Here is a 25,018-nt window from a genome sequence, read left to right on the forward strand (position 1 = left end):
CCTACCCTTGGACCCACCACCCTTCTACATCCTGATGGTCTAGGTTAGGATCCTCTTTAGTTCCTTTTTGTGTGAAGCACTTCTGGTATTCTAAAACTTGCCCCCAGGATGTTTCCTTGTCCATTCTCTCTACCTCCAAACCACTGCAAGCTCAGCAGGTTCTTATCCGATGCCCTCATCATCTCTCTTAGTAGCTGCTCCAAGTAACAGCTCCTGAAGGCCCGAACCCCTATGCAGACCCTATCCTTTGCCCCTCCAGGCCCTGGGCTGAGAATACTGCCGTTCTCATTCCGTTTTCCTCCTCCTCATGCACCGTTCACTCCTAATTGACTGACCAGCTTTCTGTTGTGATGTTTCCCATCATCTCCAGTCGTCTGCAGGGGTTTTAAGTTCAACAATTCAGTGCAAGAGGCCAACGCATCTTAACCCACGTCGCCCCTCCTGTCATTCTCCCCCATCTCTAACCCCACCCCTCCCCCTTGATTTTCAGACTTCCGTTTTCGCAGATGGGCGCTGAATACTATGGCTGCCGGCCTCTTTTCTTCACTCCCTTTCAAATCAGCCACGGAAACCCAGTCCCGTGTCTCCCTCGGGTCCCAGAGCAGGAGTGCAGGGAGTATTTTGGAATTGGGGGAGAAGTGGGTCATCCAAGGAACTTAGGGAAAGGGTTCAAAATCCAGGGGACACATGCCCGGAAACCCTGGGCTACCTCATTTCCCAGGCTTCCGAATTCTATTAGGATAGAATTTAAAAAAATAATGGGAATTCCTTTTCTGAGTGCTGTTTGTTAACATGAAAAGCATCATTTAATTAAGGACTAATATAAGAGGCCCTGTAGAGTGGGTAATTTAATAATTCGGCCGTTTTACTTATACAGTGCCTCCGGGCTCCTCGTTAAAAATGCAAGAGACATCCAACGGGACGAGTTAGCTCAGCTACCACGGGCCTTCCGAGTGCTCTCAGATCATCGTGTCCCCGCGCCCAGGCCCTCCGGAGAGCCGTGGAAGCTGGCCTGTGTATCATCGTCATCCTGAACGGACAACGTGACTGGAAGCCACGGGGACCCTGGCAACTTCCCTGCTGAGTCAAGAAGAGTGTCCACCCCGAGGAAGGCCAGCTCCGTGCTGGTGGCTTCCAGACATGAAGGTGGCTTCCCACAAGCGATCACTCCATTCCCAACTCGCTCATCACCCACGGGTCTTTAATTTTCAGGTGATATCAGAGTCTCCCATCACATCTGCCGCTTCCTCTCTGCTGGCCGCTGGTCGGCTCACTGGCCTGGGACCTAAGACCCAGGGGGAGCCTGTGACACGGTAGCATTGCATGCAGATGACCCAGTGGGGACTCTGCTCTTTGTGACATGTCAGGTGAAGGAAGAGACTGAGGAAGGAAACAGGGCCTGGCCAGAGGAACAAGTACTCCCTTGTCTGTACCTGAGACCTAGTTCAAGGGCATGGGGTCCACTGTGTTCATCTCAACCATCCGAGGGCTTGCCGCCACACTTCGGTGCCATTTAACAATGACTCACTGGGAGATGGACCGGTGAAGAACACCGGGGTCCATTCCAGCATGTTTCACAAGGTGAACAGAACAAATGGCTCACCACATGTGCCTCCTGCTTATTTCTGTGTGATGGAGCGTGTTCTTTTATAACTGGACCAGAACCGTCAAGACGTCAACAGATGCGGGCAGACACAGGGATGGGCTGAGCCAAGTATATCCTTGCTGGCAGGGGATGTGTTCCATTACCAAAGAGGTAAAGCCAAATGGCACGCAACCGGTGCATCCACCATTCTGTCAAGGTTGGGTGTATGGGGGGGGGTGTACTCCCAGGAAAGCTGACTGTCTACTTTAAATGCAGATGCCCTGTACATTCTTTAATCACAGTTACACCAACGCCATTGCCAACATCACACCAACCAAGCCAAGCACACCAACAAATAGAAATGATACCCATTTCCACCTGAATTTAAAAAAAAAAAGAAAATCAAATAAGTACCCCAAATTGCAAACTTCAAAACAAATCAAAGGGAAACATAAAAACAATTTAGAACCTGAATTTTCTCAAATGCCTATGCATTCTAATGGTGAAAACTGTCTATTAGGCCCACCCACCTCCAGCCAGCCCGAAGGGAAGTTCCTGTTCAGACGGTGGTAAGGATTATTTGCTATTTATTCTTTTAATTCAATAAATTATCTGGGTCTTTTTAAGTATCCCTAGCTTGCAAAAGAGATTAGGAGCTCAGTCAAAGCCACTAATCATTTCCCTTCCCTTGTTCCCTTCTTTTCTTTTTTCTTTTTTGGCATTTAACAAAGGGCAAGGTGCTAACTTCATAAATTATGTTTGTTGCTGTGGCGGGGCCCACCGACACAATTATGCACTTGTTGAGTTAGTAGCCACTCAGAAGCGGGCTTTGTAACTCATCACACTTCACTCTGAAAGGTGCTAATGCATCATTATGATCTAGCAGGTTGCCTGCTGAATTTTACAGCATTGCATACTACATTAACCTTTGGTACCACCAATATTTATGATCTTATAAGAAAGTATTTATCAAGCTGAAAGCCAATATGCAGTGCCCGTGTTTAAGCCAGAGCTGTTCAGAAGCCATTACCACTCCTTTCTTCAGGCATTTTAAATCACTTGGAGATAATGCTTTGTCCTGGAGAGAAAGAGAATGGGAGAGAGAGGGGAGAGAGAGGGGAGAGAGAGGAGAGAGAGAAGGGAGAGATACAGAGAGAGACAGAGGGGAGAGAGGAGCAGGGGGAGAGAACGGGGCACTCCAAGCAGGCTTGGAAGGAGTTTAAATAGGTGTAATCTTTCTAGAAGGTGATATTTTAGTTTTTATCTGACTATCAAAGACTTTTTTAAAAAATGTGCATTTTTAACTCTCTGACCCAGCCGTTCCACTTCTGGGAATTTATCCTACAGAAACCCTCATGAAAATGTGCAGAGATGTGAGGAAGAGAATTCATCATCGAGGTATTTGCTACGGTGAAAAGTGGGAAATAGCTTAACAGTGTCCAACTGCACAGGACTGGCTAAATGAAAGACCCCACCGCCCCCAACCCCCTAGCAATGCGCAGTAGGAGAACACAGAGGCCATCAGAGAACAGAAACGGCAGCGCTGCAAAAAAGGTTCAAAGAATCAACACCACGTGGCCAGTGAATGACATGACAAAATGAGGGTGAATACTGTCCTTATCATTTGCTTAATGACATGTTTCTTTCCTACCTATAATGAGTAGAGTTGATCTGCATCATTAAAAAAAAAAAGTCCTACAGGTTTGGCATGGTGGTTCATGTATGTAATGCCAGCTACTTGATGAGTAGGAGTAAAAGAGTTGTGGTCAAAGGCTACCTGGGCTAGCCTTTGGTGGGCCTTGGTGGCCCTCAAGTGGCATAGCTTCTACCTAACAAATGTAAAGCCTTAGATTCAAACCCCACTGACACACATACGTACACACCCAAATATATAAACACGGGGCTGAACTGTAGTTGTTGATCTTTAAATATGAGGTTCCTAACACAGGATCAGAAACTAGTTTAATTGTTTTACTTTTTTTTTTTTTTTTTTGGTGGTACTGGGATTTGAACTCACATTTGCTAGGCAGGCATCCTCACTGCCTTGCTTCCAGCCCTGGTTCTTGCTGGCTGGAACTAGGATCTTGTTTCCTGTCTGGGATCTGTCTGTGCTAGGCTTCTCTTGCAGCTAGGATATCAGGCCCCACATTTGGTATCAGGCCCCATGTCCGGCTCTTCCTTGAGAAAGAGGGATCTCACCAGCTTTTCTGCTCACAAACTGCCAGCCTCCTAATCCAAGCCTCCCAAGTAGCCAGGATTATAGGCATGAGGCATCAGCACCTGGTTTCATTACATTTTCTTACAGTTCTAGAATAATCATAATAACCACGTCTGCTTTTATGACCCATCCCTGCTTTGGAAGTATGCTCCTCTCTGCTGGCTTACAGGAATCTCAAAGAGTCCTGTGGGCTCACAGACCCCACTAGCATTTTTCCTGACTGTGCCCTGCCCACAATGTCAGGAAGCCGCTAACAGGCTGGCTGGTGGGGGTCACACACCGTCAAAATGGCAGAGTAGGGATCTGACCTAGGTCTTCTGGCCCTGAGCCTACCTTTCGCTGTCTACCTCTGTCTGCAAAGAACAGCCAGCAGGTACACAGGCCACCTAGAGACACTGTGGGGAATCAACACTTTGTTCGGGGTGATCAGCTTAATTCTAGCCACCAGGAGAGGGAACAGACCAGCTAGTAACAGTGATACCTGAGTTGGGGCTTAGGGCATTCGTAAGTGACCCCAGAAGGCGGCAGCACAGATCCACCCTGGACCTGTAAGCATGGCTTGTTGCTCCTGAAGGCTACAGGGAATGGAAGGATGGAGCTGCGGGAGTTTTGATGTCTCCCAGAATTATTGACGAATGTGCATCTGTTCGACAAAGAAAGATCAAAGCTTTCTGGAGTGCGAAGGCAGAGGGAGGTATTCTGCCCCATGCAGGGGGGGGGGGGTCCCCCGCAAACGCCTCTCTTCCTGACCTCTCACTGGAGGAAAAGCTCAACTGCAAGAAAGGGAGGCGGGACTTTCACCTGTCAATCCCTCCAGAACCAACCCTGAACTGTATCCTCCCAGTCCACAGAACAACTCTCAAGTTGGGGGGACTGGGGAAACGGGGAGGGAGGCAGAAAAAACATACAACCCTGCCTCCCGTGAAAAACAGCTCTTATTTTGAAGGCTTGCTCCTGGTAGAACACCATCTGGTGTCATGTTAACACCTTACTATGTTTGAACCACACAGTTTTCCTACCCAGGTTGGCTTCGAACTTCAATCCTGAAGATCTCAGCCTCCTGAATAGCTAGAATTACAGGCGTGAGCCACAGGCACCTGCTGTCATTAGTGTGTGGGTTATTTTTTTTTAACTGAACAACTGTTTGAACTCAGCATCCGGGACACACAGAGGTGGGGAGCCAAAGGTCACAGGGCACTAGCTTCCCCTACGGAGACATAGGCAAACTAGTAATGAAAATCATTTCAAGTTACAGCTAGCGTAATAAAGAACGAATATGAGGAGCCAGCATCTCGTATGTTGTTCGTTTCCTAGAGTCCCTGTGACATCTTACAACAGGCCCAGCATCAAAAGCAACAGAAATGTGTTCCCTCACAGTGAAGAGATCAGAAGGGCAAAGCCAAGGTGCTGAGTGACCGGAGACCATAGCTATCCTGTGGACCTACAGCTCCATACGCCTCTGAAGGCTACAGGGGTGAGGGGATCTCTCCCTGTTCCTTCCTAGAGTCCAGAAGCTCTAGGCGGTTAACAGGACAGGGTGTGTAGGAAGATCCCACCAGGCACTAAGTCTGACATGACCCTGGGAAAGTCGCCAAGCCTTAGTTTACTGCCCATGAAGAGTCTGAACACATCAGTGAGGTCCCTGTGAGGGCGAAATCACAAAGGACTAGACTACCCCAGCTTAGCCACAAAAGCTCATCTGGGTGCATACTGCTTATTTAAACTAAAAAAGAAAGACAGAGAGAGAGAGCGTCATCAGATTCTCTGGTCATTTACACTCCCTCCGATCTATCCTCCAGACCCCACGCCCGCATGTGATCACGTCTCGTGGGGACCATGGGACAAGCACCTGCCACCCACCCAGCTCTGTTGTTGCTTCTTCTTCCCATACTGTTGCCCCATGAGTACTCAATTATGACGTTCTCTTGCTTAAAATCCTCCAATGACTCCCCCCGTCCTCCTCCCCCATAAAAGGTATGGCATCTCTTCACATGGGCCGGGGTGGGGGGAGGCAGGGCGTGGAACACACCCCCTGCTTCCCATCTGATCACTTTACCATCGGCATGGACCACTTGCTGCTTGTCCAAGGCTGCCGACAGTGACATTCTTTCATTTGACCCTTTCTGCCAATGGGGTGATGGGGATGGTCAACCATCAACCAGCTCTCCAGACAATAAAACCAGAAGAGCCCTGAATGGGGCCTTTGCCAGTTGCCCGGATGCACACTGCTCAACTGAGGTGACTTGGAGCGATTATTCGTGGTGTCCCTATGTCAAAAACTGATGGTGACCTCAGCGGACAGTCGCTGGCCAGTGAAAGTGGCTTCTAGCCCCACCTCCGCTCCTCCTCCCTCCTCCTAGCACGCTGCTTCCCCCTTCTTCCTGGCTGTGGTTCCCTGGCTCTGATTGCCAACGTCGCTTCCCTGAGGAAGCTGTGGCAAGTCTCCACCCTGACTTAGGTCCCCTGTCACTTGTGCGTTTCTGAGTCATTTCGTTATTCGAGTGGTACTTTCTTGTGTATGTTCTATAGAAGCTAAACAGGGAGTTCCTTGCAGGGGGAAATCTAAGTCTACATTTCTCGCTCTTGAATCTCCAAAGGCCTATCCCTGTACCTTCCAAAACTTAGGAAGTCAGCCAGGTCAGATGGTTTGTACCTGTAATCCTACCCACTTGGGAGGCAGTTAGAGACAGGAGAATCATGGTTAGAGGCCAGCCTGGGCAAAAGAAACAAGGAGCCAATCTGAAAAAATAAAGCCAGGAATAATGGTATATACCTGCCATTGCTGGTACACAGGAAGTGGAAATAGGAAGCAGGCGGTCCAAGGCTAGCCAGGGGCTCAAGGTACAGGACCCTATCTGATAAACAAACACAAAGAGCCAGCACCCCATGGCTCATCCCTGTAATCCCAGCTACTCAGTAGGCTAAGATCTGAGAAATGAGCTTGGAAGCCCGCCAGGGCAGGAAAGTCTGTGAGTCTCTTTTCTCTAATTCACCACCAGAAAAGCCAGAAATGGAGCTGTGGCTCAAGTGGTAGGATACCAGCCTTGAGCAAAACTACTAAGGGATAACAGCCAGGCCCTGAGTTTAAACCACAGGACTGGCACGTGCACATGTGCATGCACATACACGTGTGCACACACATACACACACACACAGCACAGGGGTATGGCTCAGGTGATAGAATGCTGGCCTAGAAAGTGCAAAGCCTCAAGTTCAATCCCTGGGACTGCAATCAACAAACAAACAAAAACATTAAAAAGGACAGGAACTCAAGAAATGCTCACGGATACATGAACAATGCATCACGAATGCGTGTCGGAAGCTAGGTTTAGCACTGTGGCATACTCAGGGATGTTGTGGATTTGTGGACAAAAGGGCACATGGCAGTAGTTCTGTTGGACATGCATGTACTAGGTTAGTGTGTGTCCAGCGTGTAGTACCAGTTCAAGGCATTACTTTTGGATGACTATGCTGGGCAAGGGCATGCCACAGGAACACAGACACTGGTCTTGAAATGGCCATGTTCAAAAGGAACAAATTGCTGTGCACTGGTGGCTCACGCCTGTCATCCGAGCTACTCAGGAGGCTGAGATTTGAGGCACATAGTTCAAAGCCAGCCCGGGCAGGAAAATCTGTGAGACTCTTGTCTCCAAAAAAAACGACTCAGAAAAAGCCGGAAGTGGTTCTGTGGCTCAAGTGATAGAGTGCTAATCCTTGAGCAAAACCAGCTCAGAGGCAGAGCCCCAGACCATGAGTTCAAGCCCCCAGCACCGACAAAAAAGAAAAAAACAAGGAAAGGAACAAAGATTTGATACAATCTCCAGGCAAGGCCAATACAAACACTTCTGAGTTGCATCCAACTTATGAGCGGTCCCTTCTCCCTTCTCCCTTCTCCCACTGCCAAATTCCACCTCACACAGTTCAACCATGTCCAAACTATGCCATCAGAGCAGCACCATGCTGCGACAGGTCCGGGGAAACACAGCTAGCCAATCTCCTCACTGCCAATATGCAGACCCAGCGAGCTCACGGGAAATTCAACTTTGCAGAGTGGCCCAATGCACTGTGGTAGGTGCATGATTATTTTCAGTGCACTGAGTAACATCACATTGAGGGAGATTTTGTAGCATCTTAGAGGCGCGCCAGAGAAGGTGCGCATGCGCAAGTCAATAAAGGAGGAGCACAATTTCCTTTCGCTGTTCGTCAGCTCTCCATTCTACTCAGACTAATCATCAGAGGGCCACTTGTCACCTACTCAGAAAGTTCCAGACCTGCAATTACTCTGTGGCTACAGAGTCTTTAAACCAAGGGCTCAGGTCCCCAAGTCAGGACTTAACACATCTACAGACAAAACAGTCTGTAGAACTTAGCATCCAAGCTGGAGAAGGGAAGATCCAGGATTCCTAAAGGCACACATAGACACAGACAGCCCAGTTGCCTTGGTGGATTAAAGGGGCAGCTGACCCTGAGGACATCTGCTAGCATTTCCCCCAACCAACTTTTGTTCTCCCTTTGCTGAGCCTGCAAAGGTCGATGGGAAGACTGGCTGGGCATAATTGGAGATGCAAATGCAGATCTTTAGTGGCTTGACCACTCACCTCTTTGGTGCTACTTGGCGGGGTGTAGTGAGTCTAGCTATAGGAAAAAATGGTCCCTTGGATTCCTACATTCTGTAGGTCCCTTGGGAGATGGGCCTCAGCCATCCATGTCAGACAAACACTGGTCCAGTTGTCCGTGCCTTGGTGGGCAACAAGTTGCCCTGGTGTATTAGAAGGTGCGGTACTATTGCCATCTGAAATACTAGGGCTGGCTGTGGGCCTCAGGCTTCTGGTATATTTTAGGCCAAAGTCCAGATGCCGGTTGAGGGTCTGGCTTCCTCACCTGTAGTTCTTGGGCTTTGATTGTGCACACATTACCCAGAACCCTGGTCACATTCACAATATTGACTCATCAGGTTAAATCCAGGTAGGACTTCCAAAGAAAGCAAGACAAGGAAAGATAGGGCAAAGCAGGGCAAAGGCGGGCAGTGTGTATGTGTATTTGTGTGTGTGCATCTGAGTGTGCTGGGGGGTCCAGGGGCTGCTCTTTTTCTGCTACAATAATGCTAGGATTCACTACTAAATCCTGGCTTTACACAAATCTCCCCCCACTCCCCACCCCCAGTTCTATAAGAAAGTACAGTCTGACAGAAGGGAAAGAATTAAAAGCTATAATTCACTGGTGATCTGAGGAATTGGAACTGTTTTATTAAGAAATAACTCCGGCAAAACCTGAGGGTCCTGAAGCAGGTGCCCAGCTCACACAGCTAGAGGAGTCAGTCTAGCCCAGAGGAGGCGCCACAGGGGAGGGGTCTGCCCCAGAAAGCCCCAGCTCTTCATCAGAGCCGGTTAAGTGATCAATGTTAAGTGATCAATGTCTTCCAGATGTCTAACAAACCGTGCCTGAGTTCTCGAAAAATGTGAACAAACACGATGTCAGTGTAGACCCAGAACAGGGGATGGCCAGCGATTTGATTTTTCTCTACTGGGAATTTTGGTGCTGTGGACCATAGAAACCATGACTCATCTCTGTTGACAGGCTACAGAAGCATCCACGAACCTCTGTGTATGTGTGTGTCTCAATAAAACTTTATGGACAAAAACCAGGCCAGAACTAGCTCACGGGCCACAGTGTGTCAACTCTTGGCAAAGCTCTGTACCGGAAGTGAAGACCTGCAGAAAGCTGGACAGAAGAGAGAAAAGGCAGGGCTCACAAAGGATTCTGGGTCCTACTGACAGGTGGATACAGGGGAAAAAAAAAATGACCGAGACTTGAAAGCTCCCAGGGGACTTCCAACTCTCCTCTCCCACTTTTCTCCAGCTCCCTTCTAGGTTTTAACTCACCTAGAGCTTCCGGGACCTCAAACAAAGAGAGAGCTGAAAAACCCAAAGATAGACGAACCCTGCCTCCCACTTGTCCCCAGACTTCGGTCTGTCACTCTCAGTCCCCGTCCCCCCAGCCTGCCCCTCCTTCTGCACCCCCTCCCCGATCTTTTGTGCATCCCCCAGATAAATGTCAAGGCTGACACTGCCTGGAACTCCAGGGGACTCCTCCAATAATTGCTAGCCTGACTCCTACTTGCAAGCCAATTAGAGAGAAAAGGGGGAGGGGGGGGTACAAGACCCATCTCCTGTCATTGGAGACCTGCCGCGACCAGGCTTTTCTTAGCTTAAAAGAAAAAAAAAAGGTACTTAATTTCTCCCCTTTTTTTTTTAAAAAAAAGGGGGGGCAGGGAACAATCTATTTAAATTACAGTGTTACACCGTGAAGCAAAGATGCAGAAGTCAAATACAATTTGGGTTATAATTAGCGATTTCCTTGAAGCAAGTTTCTCTGGGAAATCCAGGCTTCCTCATGCCAGCAGTCCAGTGGTTTGGGTGCTGATCACCCTGCGGTACCCATGCAAGCCCGTGAGGGAAGGTGAAGATTCAGGGCAGGAGGAGCTTGGGTGTTGCACACATGCGTGGTTGTGCACACTGAGATCACACAGACCTACTACACTCAGAATGACGGAGACAAGATGATTAAAAGTGTCTGCCCGTGATGGTCTCATCTTGTTTAATAGAGTCCTGAGGGAAAGTCATTAGCAAATGCAAGTCCTATCCAGAGTGTTCTGGAAATTAGCAGCAAGTCTGGGTTTGAGCGTCTGGGCCTCAGTTTCCTTCTCCGTGATTCTATCACCACATCTGTCTCTTGAAGAGTTGTGCAAGTACAGTGCGGCTGGTGGAAGGCACTAGTGTGGCTGGCTAGTCAGGGGCAAAGGTAGTGATTTCCTTCAAGACATGACATTGGTCCTTTGTAAACAGCTGGTTATCTTCAGACTATCCAAGCATCACCTCAAAGCCTCAAGGTTACATCCTAGCTCACCCATACCTGCTCAAAGCCCAACATCTCCTCTTGGGAACCACTGACTTCAACCCTAAGATTCCCCTAAAGTATCTAGCAAAAGCAAGATACACGTGGGACTTGCAAACGAAACTCTAGTCTTTTCTTTCTCTGACAAATCTTTACCTGTTTCGTTCACAGCCTGAACTCACGTCAGGCGAAGCGACTGCAAGTGATTAGCATACAAATCATTGAATAGAAGAATGACTTTCTTTCTTTTTATTGGCCCTGGGGCTTGGGCCTGGGCTCTGTCCCTGAGCCTCCTTATGCTCAAGGCTAGTGCTCTACCATGACACCACTTTAGGCTTTTTCTGAGTAGTCTTTTGGGGGCAAGAGTCTCATGATCCTTTCCTGCCCAAGCTAGCCTTGAACTGTGATCCTCAGCTTTCAGCCTCCTGAGCAGCTAGGATGACAGTCATGAGCCACTGGCACCTGGCTAAGAAGGACTCTTTACTCTTCCTTTTCATTGGGATTGATGAATGGTACAAGGGAGGTTTCATTGCAGTATTTAGTTGTATGTGCATGGAAAGCACTTTGACAAAATTCACCCTATCTTATATGTCAGAATTACTTGCATAATAAAGCTGGGAATTTGCATATTAGTTTGACTCAACACACATCACACACACATATAATATCCTATAATTCCTATGATAGATGTATTCGCCTGGGGGGTTGGGGGGAAGGAATCGAATAAGAAGAATTCAGGGCCAAAGAGATCACTCGCTCAACTCCACTTTACAGATAACCTAATTAGCTCATAATTCTACCGGCCCCTCGGGTGAAGTGTTTACTGTTGTGCTTTATCATGAGGCCAACCCTTTGATCCACATTAACTCACTGAGAAGTGCCCACATGGCACTTAGGAGAAAATAAAACAACAACAACAGAAGCTCAGAGCGGTCAGGTAATGTGTGAGGGTCCCTAGAACTCTAACTTGCTTCTCCTGACCTGCCAGCATCCTGGGCTGGAAGCCCCTGTCTGTCAGCAGAGTAGCAGACACATGGTTCTGTGATGCTCAAGAGATATTCTGCTGTTTTCACACTTACCTGCGGCTGGTCTCATAGTGACCCCAACCCCACCCACCCCCAGGAACGAATGAACGGACACCCTGGCATACAAAGTCATCAGCTTCATCAAAGGATGCTGGCATTGCCTAGTGAAGGCGTTTAATCCACCTGGAAAGCCATGAGCTACCTGTTTCCAAGCATCCACGAGAGGCTGCAGGGTCAGATTCCAAGCTCCACGGGAGACAACAGACAGTACCTGCATCCTGACATTCAACATGAACCTCAGGAAAATAGAACTTGGTGTCGACAACATGACTCAGACACACAGTGGCTCAAAGAGACAATCTGAAGCCACCCGGACGTGTTATTATTGTAGCTTGCTCTGGGCCTAAGTCTAAACAAGAGTCTACTCGGGGGCTGCAACGCGGGGCCTGCTGGGCCTTCTCCAGGGTGAAATGAGTGGTTTCAGCTCCTGGCTGCAATTGCAATCGATCGAGAACAGCCCCTTGTGCCCCTCTGGGGAATGTCCCCTGTGTTTCTGGCCTCTGGGAGATTTGATCTCCTAGGCTTCAGATTGAGCTCTAGTGCTCACCTCTCTGTCATCCAGGTACTTCATGTAAGAGGGGATGTTAAAGATCCGGTCTGGTTTCGGTGAAGAAAACTTAGTATGAGCGGAGAGGCATACCCAGACGACCTAGGACACCATCTTGCATTCGCTGAGCAGAGTTATATTTCAGGCTACTCTTCCCTGTGTCCTCTTTTGACAGGTCCAGTGCCCCTATCTTGAGACATGTCATTCTTCTACTATTTTGCGATCCCCCCCCCTTTTAAGTGCAAGTTCTTGTGGCTAAAATGCCTTCCACCAAAGTGAAAAAAGTCTCCAATGTTCTTGAACCCATCCTCTGAGAGCTAAATAGAAGGGGAAAAAAGAAGAGGGTCTGGAGAACATGAGGAGAATGAACAGATGGGTCCATCCAGCAGAGACAGAGGGACAGAGCCTGACAAACCTATAGAGAGTCACACTTTTGCCCAGGGATGGGTTCACCACTCTATCTTCCAACTTCTGCCTCCCATCTCCCTAGGATTACAGGTGTGTACCATGGTGCCCAATGTGTCTTCTGACATCCAGTCTTGCTGAGGGGAGTTTAGGCCCAGCCTCAAACCATGATCCTCATATCTCCTGCTTTCTAAATCTCTGGATTCTGGGCATGCACTTGCATGAGATCCTGGATTTCATGTGCTTAGGTACTGATCATCTACGTGCTGGCCCCAAAAACTTCCAGGAGAGACACATTTTGGAGAAAGAGGAAGGTTCTGGCATTCGGCATTCCTGAGTGAGCAGCTCAGGTAGGTCCTTCCTGAACTTAACAATATCCTCATCTGCTGAGTCCTTTTGTTTTCCCAGTGGAAAATAAAGGGAAGTGATACTACTTGAAAAGATCTCATATCAGGGTGAAATAAGATGGAAGTGGGAAGAATATCCAACATAGCCTCTCAGTGTTTGTTGGTCTCCATCTGTGAGTATACAACACACAACTCCCACCCCCCCTCCATCTGTAGGGCTTGGACTAGGTACCTGGTGCTGTCCCTGAGCTCAAGGCTAGCACTCTACCACTTTGAGCCATGGTACCACATCCAGGTTTCTGTTGGTTAACTGGAGATAAGGATCTCATGGACTTTCCTATCCGGGCTGGTTTTGAACTGCGATCCTCAGATCTCAGCCTACTGAGTAGCTAAGATTCCAGGTATTTTGTTTCATGAGAGAGCAGATCAGTCACCATTAAGTACACACCTACAGGCTGGTTTATGGGTTGAGGGCTTGCTCATAGCTGGTACACTCTGATAGGCAAGAAGCCTTTCTAGATTCAAATGCGTGCATGCTCTGTGAGGTAGGTGATTGATGTGTATCTTGTAAATTCATGTTCTTTTTAAACATTCACAGGCAGAGACATGCAGAGCTTGCTGGCAGTATTTGTACCTAGCTTTTTCTGTTTGGCCTGACTTAGAATTACAAGATAAGATGAATCCCAGAAATTATGTAATTCCTTCAGCAGGACTATACACAGGCGTGTAAGCAAGGGGTTGGATCCCAAAGGCCGACAGAGAGAGATTCCTCACTTAAGAGTTCAAAAAGCCCATGATCAGTAGATTTCAATGCTCAGATTTTGAGAATGGGCCAAGAAAGTGGTTAGAGGAAGTGAAGACTGAGTTAGAGAAAGGTTATAGGGCCAGAGATCAAGATGGGAATAAGACAAGCAGATATACACTTGCAGATGCATCAAATGATTCTGGAAGGAAAGAAAAGGGAACAGGGAAAAGTATATATTTTTTAATTTTCTGGAAAACAGACTTAAGAGCTGGAGCTGGGTTTATGGGTATTAGAGAATTTTCATTTTCATTTTGGAGAGAGAGAGAGAGGAGAGAGGAGAGAGAGAGTGTGTTGGGGTATTCATGTTTTCCCTTAGAGTTTCCACTCAGATTTGGTGCTCTATCACTTGAGTTACATCTCCACTTCTTGCTTTTCGCTGGTTAATTGGAGATAAGGGTCTCAGATTTGTCTGCCGTGGCTGGCTTTGAACTAAGATCTTCAGATTTCAGCCTCCCAAGCAGCTAGGATTATAGGCTTGAGCCACCGATGTCTAGCTAATGTTTGACTTTCTTTTTTTTTTTTTTGGTCAGCTGTGGGGCTTGAACTCTGGGCCTGGGCGCTGTCCCTCAGCTCTTCAGCTAAAGGCGAGCGCTCTACCACTTGAGCTACAGCGCCACTTCCGGTTTTCTGGTGGTTTATTGGAGATAGTAGTCTCATGGTCTCTCCTGCCCGGGCTGGCTTTGAACCGAGATCCTCAGATCTCAGCCTCCTGAGTAGCTAGGATTACAGGCGTGAGCCACCAGCGCCCGGCTGTTTGACTTTCTTAACGACCCATTCTGAATTACTTCAATAATAACATCTATTTTAACCCCAAACTTTTTGAGCACATTCCCCATGCTTCAACAATCTTACAGGCTTCAGAACTGAAGCCAATGTATGGAGGATGAAGAACCAGACCCCATCATCAACCAATTCCGTCTATTAAAGGCACCAGTGAAATACGGAGATGTGGCAGACACTTTGACTGGTGGCAGCTGAGGTCCCTGAGACACATTTTCTCTCTGTCAGCAGAGACGGAGCCTCAAGATCCACATTCTTTTTCCCATTGGGGTTCAGGGTGACTGAGAGCGTGTGGGAGACTGAAACAAGACTGTGCTGGTGTTAAAAATAGAAGTCAAGTTGCTATTGGAGATACACAGAGAATTCTCCACCAGAAAATCTCTCGTTATCACGAGGCAAGAGTCGAATACCTCATCAGGAGCAGTCTCTGGTATCAAAGGGCCTCAGCTCTGTGGGGACAGGCATCCAGGATGTCTTAGGAGGCCTACATTAAATGGGAATTCAGCAGAAAACTCGGCCGTTAAGGAATGTCTGAGCCCCTGGAGAGGTACAAGGGGAACAAGGGGGACCCCGAGAGTCTTCTCTACTGTACTTCCCTTCGTTCCAGTGGCTAGGAGCTCAGGGTGCCTACTGCTGCTTCCCTGAACAGACTGTGCACTTTCTGAGAAGTCATGTGCATATTTTAGATGCTCTGAGAATGCACCAGATGGATGGATGGATGGGTTTCTCTTACTCCCCCCTCCCAAACTACCCAGTTTCTCCAAGAATGGAGGGCCATGCAGTGTCCTTCAGATGGCATTAAACACCACGGATATCTATTTGTGCCAAGGGACAGGGTTATTCCAGGACTAACACTACCTTCGAGGGAATGGTGGATCTCTTCTCCACCATGTATGGATGTGGTGTCGAGGATGGAGCCCAGGGCTTCACGAATGTTAAGCATGCACTCTACCACTTTGTCCGCTCCCAGCCTGACTTTAACTTTTTTTTTTTGGGGGGGGGGTCATGGGGCTTGAACTCTGGGCCTGGGCGCTGTCCCTGCACTCTTCAGCTCAAGGCAAGCGCTCTACCACTTGGGCCACAGTGCCACTTCTGGTTTTCTAGTGGTTTATTGGACATAAGAGTCTCAGGGACTTTTCCTGACCAGGTTGGTTTTGAACTGTGATCCTCAGATCTCAGCCTCCTGAGTAGCTAGGATGACAGGCGTGAGCCACCGGCATCCAGACTGATTTTAACGTTTTATGTTAAAATATGGCCTTGTGTCCAAGATTGGGGAAGCCACCCAAGGAACCCACCTTGAAGTTCCATTCCTTCCTCCATGACATGCAGGACTTGGGGTCCTTGTCTAGGGAGGTGGAGGCAATCTCAAATGAAAGAGCCCCAGCCAAGCTTCAGATCAAGGAAGAAAGATTCAAAAGGAGATCACAGAAAGGAAAGCCTTTGCCTTTTCCTTTTTTTTTTTTTTTTTGGCACAAGAGAAATAAGCATAAGTATGTCATCATTTCTGGAAGGAAACAAGACGGTCTCATTTATGATCTCTGCATTTCCCTAATACTCATACACAGATAAATGGAGAAACAAATCTTGGCACCTTCATATAATGGGCTAATACTCAGACATGGAAAGGCGTGAACGACCAAGACATAAAACAATATGGATGAATCTAAAGATAATGATGCAGAGTAATAGAAAACAGACCAAAGAGCACAGAATGGCTTATTTTTTCATTGCAATAAAACTCTAGCAACAGCCAAACTAAGTTTAAAGTGACAGGAGCAGGTCAAGGTGCTGAAGAACATTTTGGAAGCGATGGAGATTTTTTTTTTTTTTTTGCTATTATCCTAATGGGTGATAGCTCCGTGCATGCATTCATATATGAAAGTCTAATGGAACGGTACACACTGCCGGACGTCAATAAAGCGACAAAAGTTGCCTTTCTTCTTTCCTGTTTTGCCTGTTCTACCCTTCCTAAGCTTTCTTTCCTCTAGGTCTTCAGTGGGGTGGGACTGGGTACAATATTCTCTCTTTTTTTCTCATTCTTTCTCTCTCTCTTTTTCTTTCCCTCTCCTCCTCTCCCTCTCTTTCTCCCTCTCTCCCCCTCCCCCTCTCCCTCTCCCTCTCTCTCTCCCTCTCCCCGCTCTCCCTCTCCCTCTCTCTCCCTCTCTCATCAGTGCTCAAATTCCAGGCCTTGCAATTTTGTACCGCTTCCTGGCTCTCCTAGTTGACTGGAGATGAGGTGCCGGCACACTTTGCCGTGCAGGGGTGACTTTGAATTGCACTCCTGCAAATCTCAGCCTCCTGAGTGGCTAAGCTCACCAGGGTGAGCCACCAACACCCAGTTATGATATACAGCCAAAGATGTTGGGAGCGTTCCTTAAGTCAGACTCCGGGTAATGGTTGCATGACTCTGTCAATGTTCTAAAAGGCAGCTGACCGTGTGCATAAAAACAGGTGGGTTTTGTGCTTAGCTAAATTCTACCCCTGAAAGACAACTTTAAAACAAGTGTCCCAATGGCAACAAACCTCTCCCCCACCCTCCACCCTTGCCACGAGTCTCTGCAAATAGGGCTGGCAAGGTGGCTCAGTGGTAGAGCGCTTGCCTCACATGCATGAGGCCCTGGGTTCGATTCCTCAGCACCACATAAGCAGAAAAAGCCAGAAGTGGAACTATGGCTCAAGTGGTAGAGCGCTCGCCTTGAGCTGAAGAGGTGAGGGACAGCGCCCAGGCCCAGAGTTCAGGCCCCATGACCAACAATAAAATAAAATAAAATTAGGCAAAATATTCCACTGGGGTTGACACTGGAGAGAAAACCAAAACCAACTTGTAGGCCCCAGCAGACAAGATGGGGAGATGCATGTCTCCTTGTACCATTTATGTAGGCACCGGAGAGGTGGTGCCGTGGGAAGGCTTGGTGTAGTCCGGCAGGCACCCAGAGAGCCCCCAACCCCCCCCATACTGGACAGGGTCCTGCTCAGATGCCCAGTGAGTGGCTGACACCCCCCACTGCCCACTGCCCCCCCCCCCCACAGGGGCCCCGAGCCCCAGCGCCCCCTTACTGTGGCGGTCCCGGACACGGTCTGCGCGCTGGTGTCGGCGCTCTGCTCGGGGTGCGGCTGGGCGGGCGGGTACAGGTTGAGCGTGTGCTCGGGGGCCGTGGTCTGGCCCGTGTAGTCCGGCGGCGCGGGGTGCGGGTGCGGGTGCGGGGCGGTGTATTCCGCTGGGATGCTGTTCTGTGGCGGAGCGAACTGGGCCGAGGCGTAAGGCTGAGCCATGGTGTCCGGGGCGGCCGCCGCGTCCTGGTTACCCTGCCAGGAGGAGACACGGGCCGTGAGCGCACGCCTGGTCTGATGAGCATCCTCTGGGGGAGGGGGTCGTCTCCCATCCTCCCATCCTTTGATGGGGGACACCCCACTCCCCAGGCCACCCCATTCTACAGAGGTGGAGATGGAGGCCCAGGAACACCCCCACTCCACTCCACCCCAATCCCTTTCCCCCAGAGTGCACGCGCGCGCGCGCGTGTGTGCAAAAGGCCAGGGCCTGTGTCCCGGGACTGAAGGTCACCCCATCCCTCCGTCCCATCTTGGGGGTGACCGTGGGTCTGCGATTCTGCAGGTGCTCCAAGGGCCCAGGGAGAGGAAATCCAAGGAGCTGGTGCTGCAGAGCGCAGGCCGTGCAGCTGGGCATTCAGATGGAAGCAATGCCTCCCTGAGTGGGGTGTGTGGGGTGTGTGTGTGTGTGCGCGCGTGTATGTGTGTGTGTGCGCGTGTGCATGCACGTGAGTGTGACCCAATGCCAGGAGAAATCAGCCAGTGGGGGGAAATCAGAGTCTCATTGAGTCAGGTGGCGAACCCCACTTGGATGGCCATCTCCCCACGTTCAGCTGTAAAATACCAGTCTGAATTCAGACCCCCTCCCTACTAGGTAACATTGCCCACCCCCACCCCCCACTCCAACTCTAATTTTACTTTTTTTTTTAATTAAAGGGTATTATGTAACAATTCATCCTTCAGTTATAGCCTAAACATGCCGTATGATAATTACAGTCAAGTCAAAAGAATTAAAAAAAAAAAAACAACAAAACTGAACTCATGTTTCCATTTCTAGAAGCATCTCCCTCTCTCCTTCCACCTCCACCCCAGTAACTCCTCCTCCACCCTTCACACACCCGCATGCAAAACAGCAGCCTAGAGGTTCAAATTTTCCATGCTCTCCAAAGATGCAACTGTACAGTCAGAAAGAGGAGGGGCGGAAGAAGGGGAGAGAGACAGAGGCGGAGATACACACAGAGAGAAATCAAACGGCTTAGCAATTAGAGCCACCCAACACCAGGTTTTTCCACTGTCTGTGGTCAATGAGATGCGACTTTAGCCCTTCCCTAATGACTCTGGGCAAAAATGTCAGGTGAGCTGGCACTTCCTGGCCACCTACCACTGACACTGCTAATGCAACCTGAATTCAACCCAGACATGCTGAGGATGGGGGCGGGGAGAGGTTCTCAGCCCAGCACCCCACACCCTGCCACCCAGGGTTTTACACATTTGTTTAGAGAGGACCTTGCTTTAGAAGGTTAAAGATGACTCTTGGAAGAGAACGAGCTTGAGATGGGTTTTAAACCTTCTCACAAGTGGATAAACATTCCTTCCTTTCTGCTTCCTCCTCCAGACTAATTTGTCCCAATCTGTGCCATTGGACATCCATCAAAGGGTCTACTCCTTCCCTTCTTTCTTTCTTTTCTTCCTTCCCTCCTTCCTTCCTTTTCCTCTCTCCCTTCCTGTCTTCCCTTCCCTCCTTTCTCCTTCTCTTCCTTCCTTCCTTTCCCTCTTTCTTTCCTCTCCCCGATATTTTTTTTGTCAGTTGTGGGTCTTGAACTCTGGGCCTGGGCGCTGTCCCTCAGCTCTTCAGCTCAAGGCTACGCTCTACCACTTGAGCTACAGTGCCACTTTTGGTTTTCTGGGTTTATTGGAGATAAGAGTTTCACGGACTTTCCTGCCTGGGCTGGCTTTGAACCGGGGTCCTCAGATCTCAGCCTCTTGAGTAACTAGGATGACAGGCGTGAGCCACTGGCGCCCGGCTCCTTCCCCTTTTTCTTCCTCTCCTTCCTTCTCTCCTTCTTTCTTTCTCCATTTCTCCCCTTTCCTCCCTCCTCCCCTCCTTCCTTCTCTCCTTCCTCCCTTTCCTTCTCTTCTTTCCTTCCTTACCCTACTTCCTTCCCTCCCTTCCCTTCTTTCCTTCCTTCCTTCCTTTTCCTCCTTCTCTTCCTTCTTTTCCCTCCTTCTCTTCCTTACTTCCTCCCTCCCTCCCTCCATCCTTCTCTCCTTTCTTCCTTCCTTCCCCTCCTTCTCTTCCTTCCTTTCTTCCTTTTCCTACTTCCCTTCTTCCCTCCCTCCTTCCCATTTCCTGCAGCCCTGGGCGCAGTGGAGGATCTGTCCACGCTGCTGCTGTCACTGTGGAGACATCCTAGAAAGAATGGAATTGTCCTGTGTGTTTGTGGGGTGCAGCCGGGTCCCTGCTTAGATCCAAGCACTCTCTATTGGAAATGTAGCCACATCGTGTCTCACTGACTCTCTCTATTTGAATGCTCCCCCTCTCCCTTGTCTGGAAAACCCTTCTTTTTTCCAGAGTCCCAATCCAAAGCTCCTTCCTCCACACAGCTGGCACTCTGGCCTGTTGTTTGCCTGGGTGCTCCTGCCACACAAGGAAGAGGAAAAGGAGGAGGAGAGGAGGGAGAGGAGGAGGAGGGGGAGGTGGAAGGGGAGAAGGAGGAGAGGGAGGGGGAGGAGCAGGAGGCCACATTCACCATGGCATTCCCCAGCCCCAGCAGCAGGCCTTGATGCAAAGTGACAATTATGCGCATTGACTAATTATACGCTTTAAAAAATGAAGTCTGGGTTCCCTAAAAGGTTTAAGTTGGCAGCAGGGGACATAGTAGGAGGAGCCAGAGAAGGATTGGCGAATGGCTGATAGGGCTAATCTGGCCCTCTGCTTGTTTTGGTGAATAAAGTTTTATCGAGACACAGCCATGTTGACGTTTTCACTTGTTGTCTATGGACACAGAGATGGATAGTCGTCAGAATGGCTCCATGGCCCAGACAAGTTTCCACTACTTAGCCCTGGAGTCCCTGCAGAAGAAGTTTCATTAGTGTCTTTGGCAAAGCAGCGTTAGATATGGACACATCAGCTACAAGCGCAGGACACAAAGCTGGCAGAGAAGCAGGAAGAGACAGAAAGGGAGGGCAGGCTGTCTTCCCCAAGGCTCCCAGCTGGGTTCCGCAGACTGGCAGAGCTCAGGCTGCCGCACCGAATGACTCAGAATCACTTCTGAAATTTGCTTTCCGTTCCACCGCGAGCTTTCTGTCTTAGAAGGGGCACAGGCTACACACTTTGCAGAACGTAGTCCATCGAGAGACAGGTTCCCGGGACCTCGGGCTTCGAGGCTCTCCCGGGGAAGGCAGCCCCTGCTTCTAGAGGGCGCGCCGAAGTCAGGCCGAGTGACGGGCACTGTCGTGGGTACTGCTGCCCAGGGGGTGCCCGCGATGAGTGGGGGACATGTTTGGTTTTGGCACACACTGGGGAAGGAAGTGCTCCTGGCATCTGGAAGGTGGAGGCCAGGTTGGTGATGGCCGCTGTGTAAAGGCCAGTCCTCTCCCATGGAAGGGTCACCCTTGACCCTTGACCCTCCACCCCCCCCCCAAACAATAGCTCAGATGTCTACGGCGCCTCCTCTGTACGTGCTGCACCTCTGCTCTCGCGTCACCCAGCAGCAGCGGAAGGCGTTCCGCACCTGGCCTGGATCCTGCTTCTAAGCAAAGCCACAGGTACAGGTCATTCCGAAGAGAAGCCAGGAGTCAAACTCAGACCCTGCTTTCTCTCTCCTTTGGCCAAAGTAGCACCTACAGGGGCGGCAGTGGCTTCTTGTTTTCCAGAGAAACAAACCCCTCTCCATCCCACACCCCCGAGGCCCCCACATTGGTGGTTTACATCTCTTACTTGTGGGGTAGTGACTTGGACAGATGTCGGCGATTCTGATTGGCTGGTGGTCGCAGGGGTGGGCCCTTGAAAGGTGATTGACCCAGAGGCATGGAAACCCTGTGTCAGCTCTGAGGCCAGGCTTCAGGCTCTTCTCTAGTAGAGGCCCCCCGGGGACGGAAGTGCATCACCGGAGCCAGAGCAAACCTCCTTGTTCTAACCAAAGCCAAAGCCATCCAGGCGGACACAGGGCGCTGAGCTGGCTCTCAGAAGTCAAGCACTGGAAGCCAGAGCAGTAGCTAGCCAATCTTTCCCAGGCACATGGGGCGGGGTGGGGCTGGACTCTTCTAGAATGCAACCCACACCTGGAACTCCCCAACAGATGCTGGTGGGAGGCCTCCTACCGTTAACTTTATTCACCCCGACAGCCGCCCCAGGGAGACCCTAATTAATATTCCCAACATTTGCACTTCAGGCTAATTACAGCTAATATTTAATTAAAATCATTGTACTGCCTATGGAATTACCTTTCACCTTCCCTCCGCTCCAGACATGCCTTTGTTCCCTCCCTCTCTCTCTCTCTAAGGGATTGTTCCTAGATTCTTAGCTCGGCGGGAACGTATTTCTGGAAAACTACACGAACGGTAAGGGCACCTTTCCCCACATCCAGGTTATGCCGCATCTTGGGCTCAGGACCAGGCTCCCGGAGAAAGCTGAAGCCACCTCTGTATCGCTGACAGTGACAGGAAAAATTATGGGGAGCATTCTGAAGGCCAGACATTCCCTCATTTTCAGAGGCTGCTGCCTCCTTTCCCCATGCAACCCCCCCCACCCCGCCCCGACTTTCCCTACATAAATAGAATAATCACAGAGACTTGCAGAGTGGGGGTGCTCGGGGGTGGGGGTGTTCCTTCTCTAAGGGGAGGTGATAGCTTTGCAAGTGTCCCCCCTCCCCGCATCGAAAGCTTTTGCAAAGCTAACATCCAATTGCCAGTGCCAGAATGTTCTTGGGTAGCTGTGAAGTACACAAGAGAGGGAGGGGGAAGGTGGGTGGAGGGCGCTCAGGATCTCAAGTTTTCAAGCTCAGTCTTGCTGCTGCGGGTCTGAGCAGGAGCTTGGAATAATGGAATGATGGAAGGGACAATGCCCCTCACGGTGCCTGGTCCTCATAAATGGACATGCTGAACGGAAGCTTCATCCGTACCACTACTTTAGAGACAAGCCACCACAACCCCAAACATCAAATGGCTAAAGGAGCACCGGCGTGGGCGCACGTAGAAGGAACATCTCACTCCTCCTTCCGTTCGACCTCTCGCAGAAGGCCATGATGACATGACTCTCAAGATGGCCCAATGGGTAGATTTTCACTGGCTGATTGAGAGCAAAAGGATTATTAACATGCAATCAAGTTTCATTCCTAAAAGCAAAGGGGGGGGGGGGAGGAGAAGTAATTTCAATTTAAGTATTTTACTGAAGCATGAAATAGAGCACGGCTGCTATTTTAAGACAAACAACTGTAATCTGGCCATTTAGCCTGGTGCACGAACATACATTCCCAGAGATTCTCCTCCCCAGCACGGAAACACATCGGACCCTTAAATTTCATACTAAGGGATGTGGGGAGTCGGGGGGGGGGGTGCTCAGGAGATGGTGTTGGTGTTGATATGGTTTAGGAAACAGCCCTGCGCTCCCATTCGGCACCCTGGGTGATTTGAATCAAGGAGTTTGGGAAGAACTAAAGAGAGAGCAAAGGGCGGTAGCCACATACACTTGGCAAAAGAGTTTGGCTGGAAATCGGATGCGAACCACATCTCAACCGTGGCAGAGCACAAAAGGTCTGCTCTTGTCTCTGACTCTCACCAAGGAAAGAAATTTTTTGTTTTTGTTTTATTTTTGGTGTGCCTTCCCAGGTAGACTCCGAGTAATCAAGCATTGTCTTACATCTCTGTGTATGTGTGGGTGTACATATGTGCACGCGCACGTGTGTGTGCGTGCACGCATCTCCCCTAAGCTTTTACACACTCCTTAAATGAACCCTCCCCCTTCCCACGGGAATTTGTCTCTATCCTGTCCGTCTCTCTTTCTTCCCCTAAAGACGCTCTCTCCTGGATTCAACCCCAGCATTATAATGAAGAAATGTCCGAGAGCTGTCAAGATTTCATAACCCCACTGATGGCCTCAGCCCATTCATTCAAGGCCAGTGGCAGCCATGGCAATGGGATATACCACCCCCCCCCCCCCCACACACACCTCACGGCCCCTTGCTAAGTGAATGTGGATGAAACTATTCACGGCTGTCTGCAGTTTCCTGCCTTGCTGACAGTTTGCTTTACTTTAGTTTAGCAGCTGGGACCGATCTACTTCCCTGGCAAGAAATGGTTCATCTTCAGAGAAAGCCTCTTGTGCTGAGCTGAAATGAGCTATAAGCTCCAACAGGCCCCTCGGGGAGACGTTAGAACAAGGAGGGGGGAAAAATGCAAAATGACACCCTGAACCTGCTGGTCCTAAGACCAGCTCAGATCTGCACAGAGTGGAATGCAGGGCACACACGCGCGTGCATGCACACACACACACACACACACACACACACACACACTTCATTGACATTCCTGTTTCCCCAGAGTCTGTATTCCAGTCAGGATGAACTTAACGCAAGGAAAGTCCTTCCGCCACAATCCCATCTCGACTGCCGGTGGGAAATAAAAATCAAACCGAATGCAGCCTACCTGCCGTACCATCCCAAACGCGCTCTCCTCCATAAACTTAGCGGCTGTTTAAATCCCGCAGCACATCACATCTGCCCGATGCCAGGCTGGATTAGGAGGCGGAGGGGTGGGGGAGTGAGGCGGGGGAGTGTGGGCTGGGACCCGTGGGTTTGCCCAGGGGGTGTCAATGTGGAGGGAGGGAAAGCCGCCTGGCTGACAGACTCCCCCCCCTTCAACACCTGACTGCTCCCCAAACCAGCCCCTGACAGGACTCTCCTGCAAGGGAGGCTTGGCTCATCTGTCAATCACAGCTCGCTCCTCCTCCCGATGCTGAGTTCACCACTGAGCAGAGGGTGAGGAGGAAAAGGAAAACACACGCACACGCGCATGCACACACACACATGCACGCAACAGAGCGCTCGACTACATGAATAGCTGTTTAAAAAACATTAGAAATGCTCTCCTATGCACAGCCTGGAGCTGGGATTTTTCATTACTAAACTAAATATACGGTATGCAAAGTTATAAAAAAAATCCACAAGGAGCTTGCTACTATCTTTTTCTCTCTCTCTCATTTTTTTAAAGAGGCAAGAGGGCAATGTTGAAGAGTCGTGGGAGAAGAGAGGGAGAAGGGGGCTGAAGGATGCTTGGAGAGATGGAGATAGAGACACAGATATACT

General features: G+C 49.7%; 1 protein-coding gene across 2 annotated transcripts in view; it reads right to left on the reverse strand.

Moving 5' to 3' along the window:
* Window positions 1-25,018, reverse strand: part of Rbfox1 (RNA binding fox-1 homolog 1) — a 297,876-nt gene that overhangs the window by 114,703 nt on the left and 158,155 nt on the right. For both annotated transcript variants that reach the window (XM_042698275.1, XM_042698276.1), the window contains exon 2: window positions 17,724-17,972. In XM_042698275.1, coding sequence (XP_042554209.1) covers window positions 17,724-17,972 — 249 coding nt within the window. The remainder of the gene's footprint in view (window positions 1-17,723; window positions 17,973-25,018) is intronic.

This window comes from Dipodomys spectabilis, unplaced genomic scaffold (genome assembly GCF_019054845.1).
Source record: "Dipodomys spectabilis isolate Male_0828 unplaced genomic scaffold, ASM1905484v1 ptg000231l, whole genome shotgun sequence".
Classification (NCBI taxonomy): Eukaryota; Metazoa; Chordata; class Mammalia; order Rodentia; family Heteromyidae; genus Dipodomys; species Dipodomys spectabilis.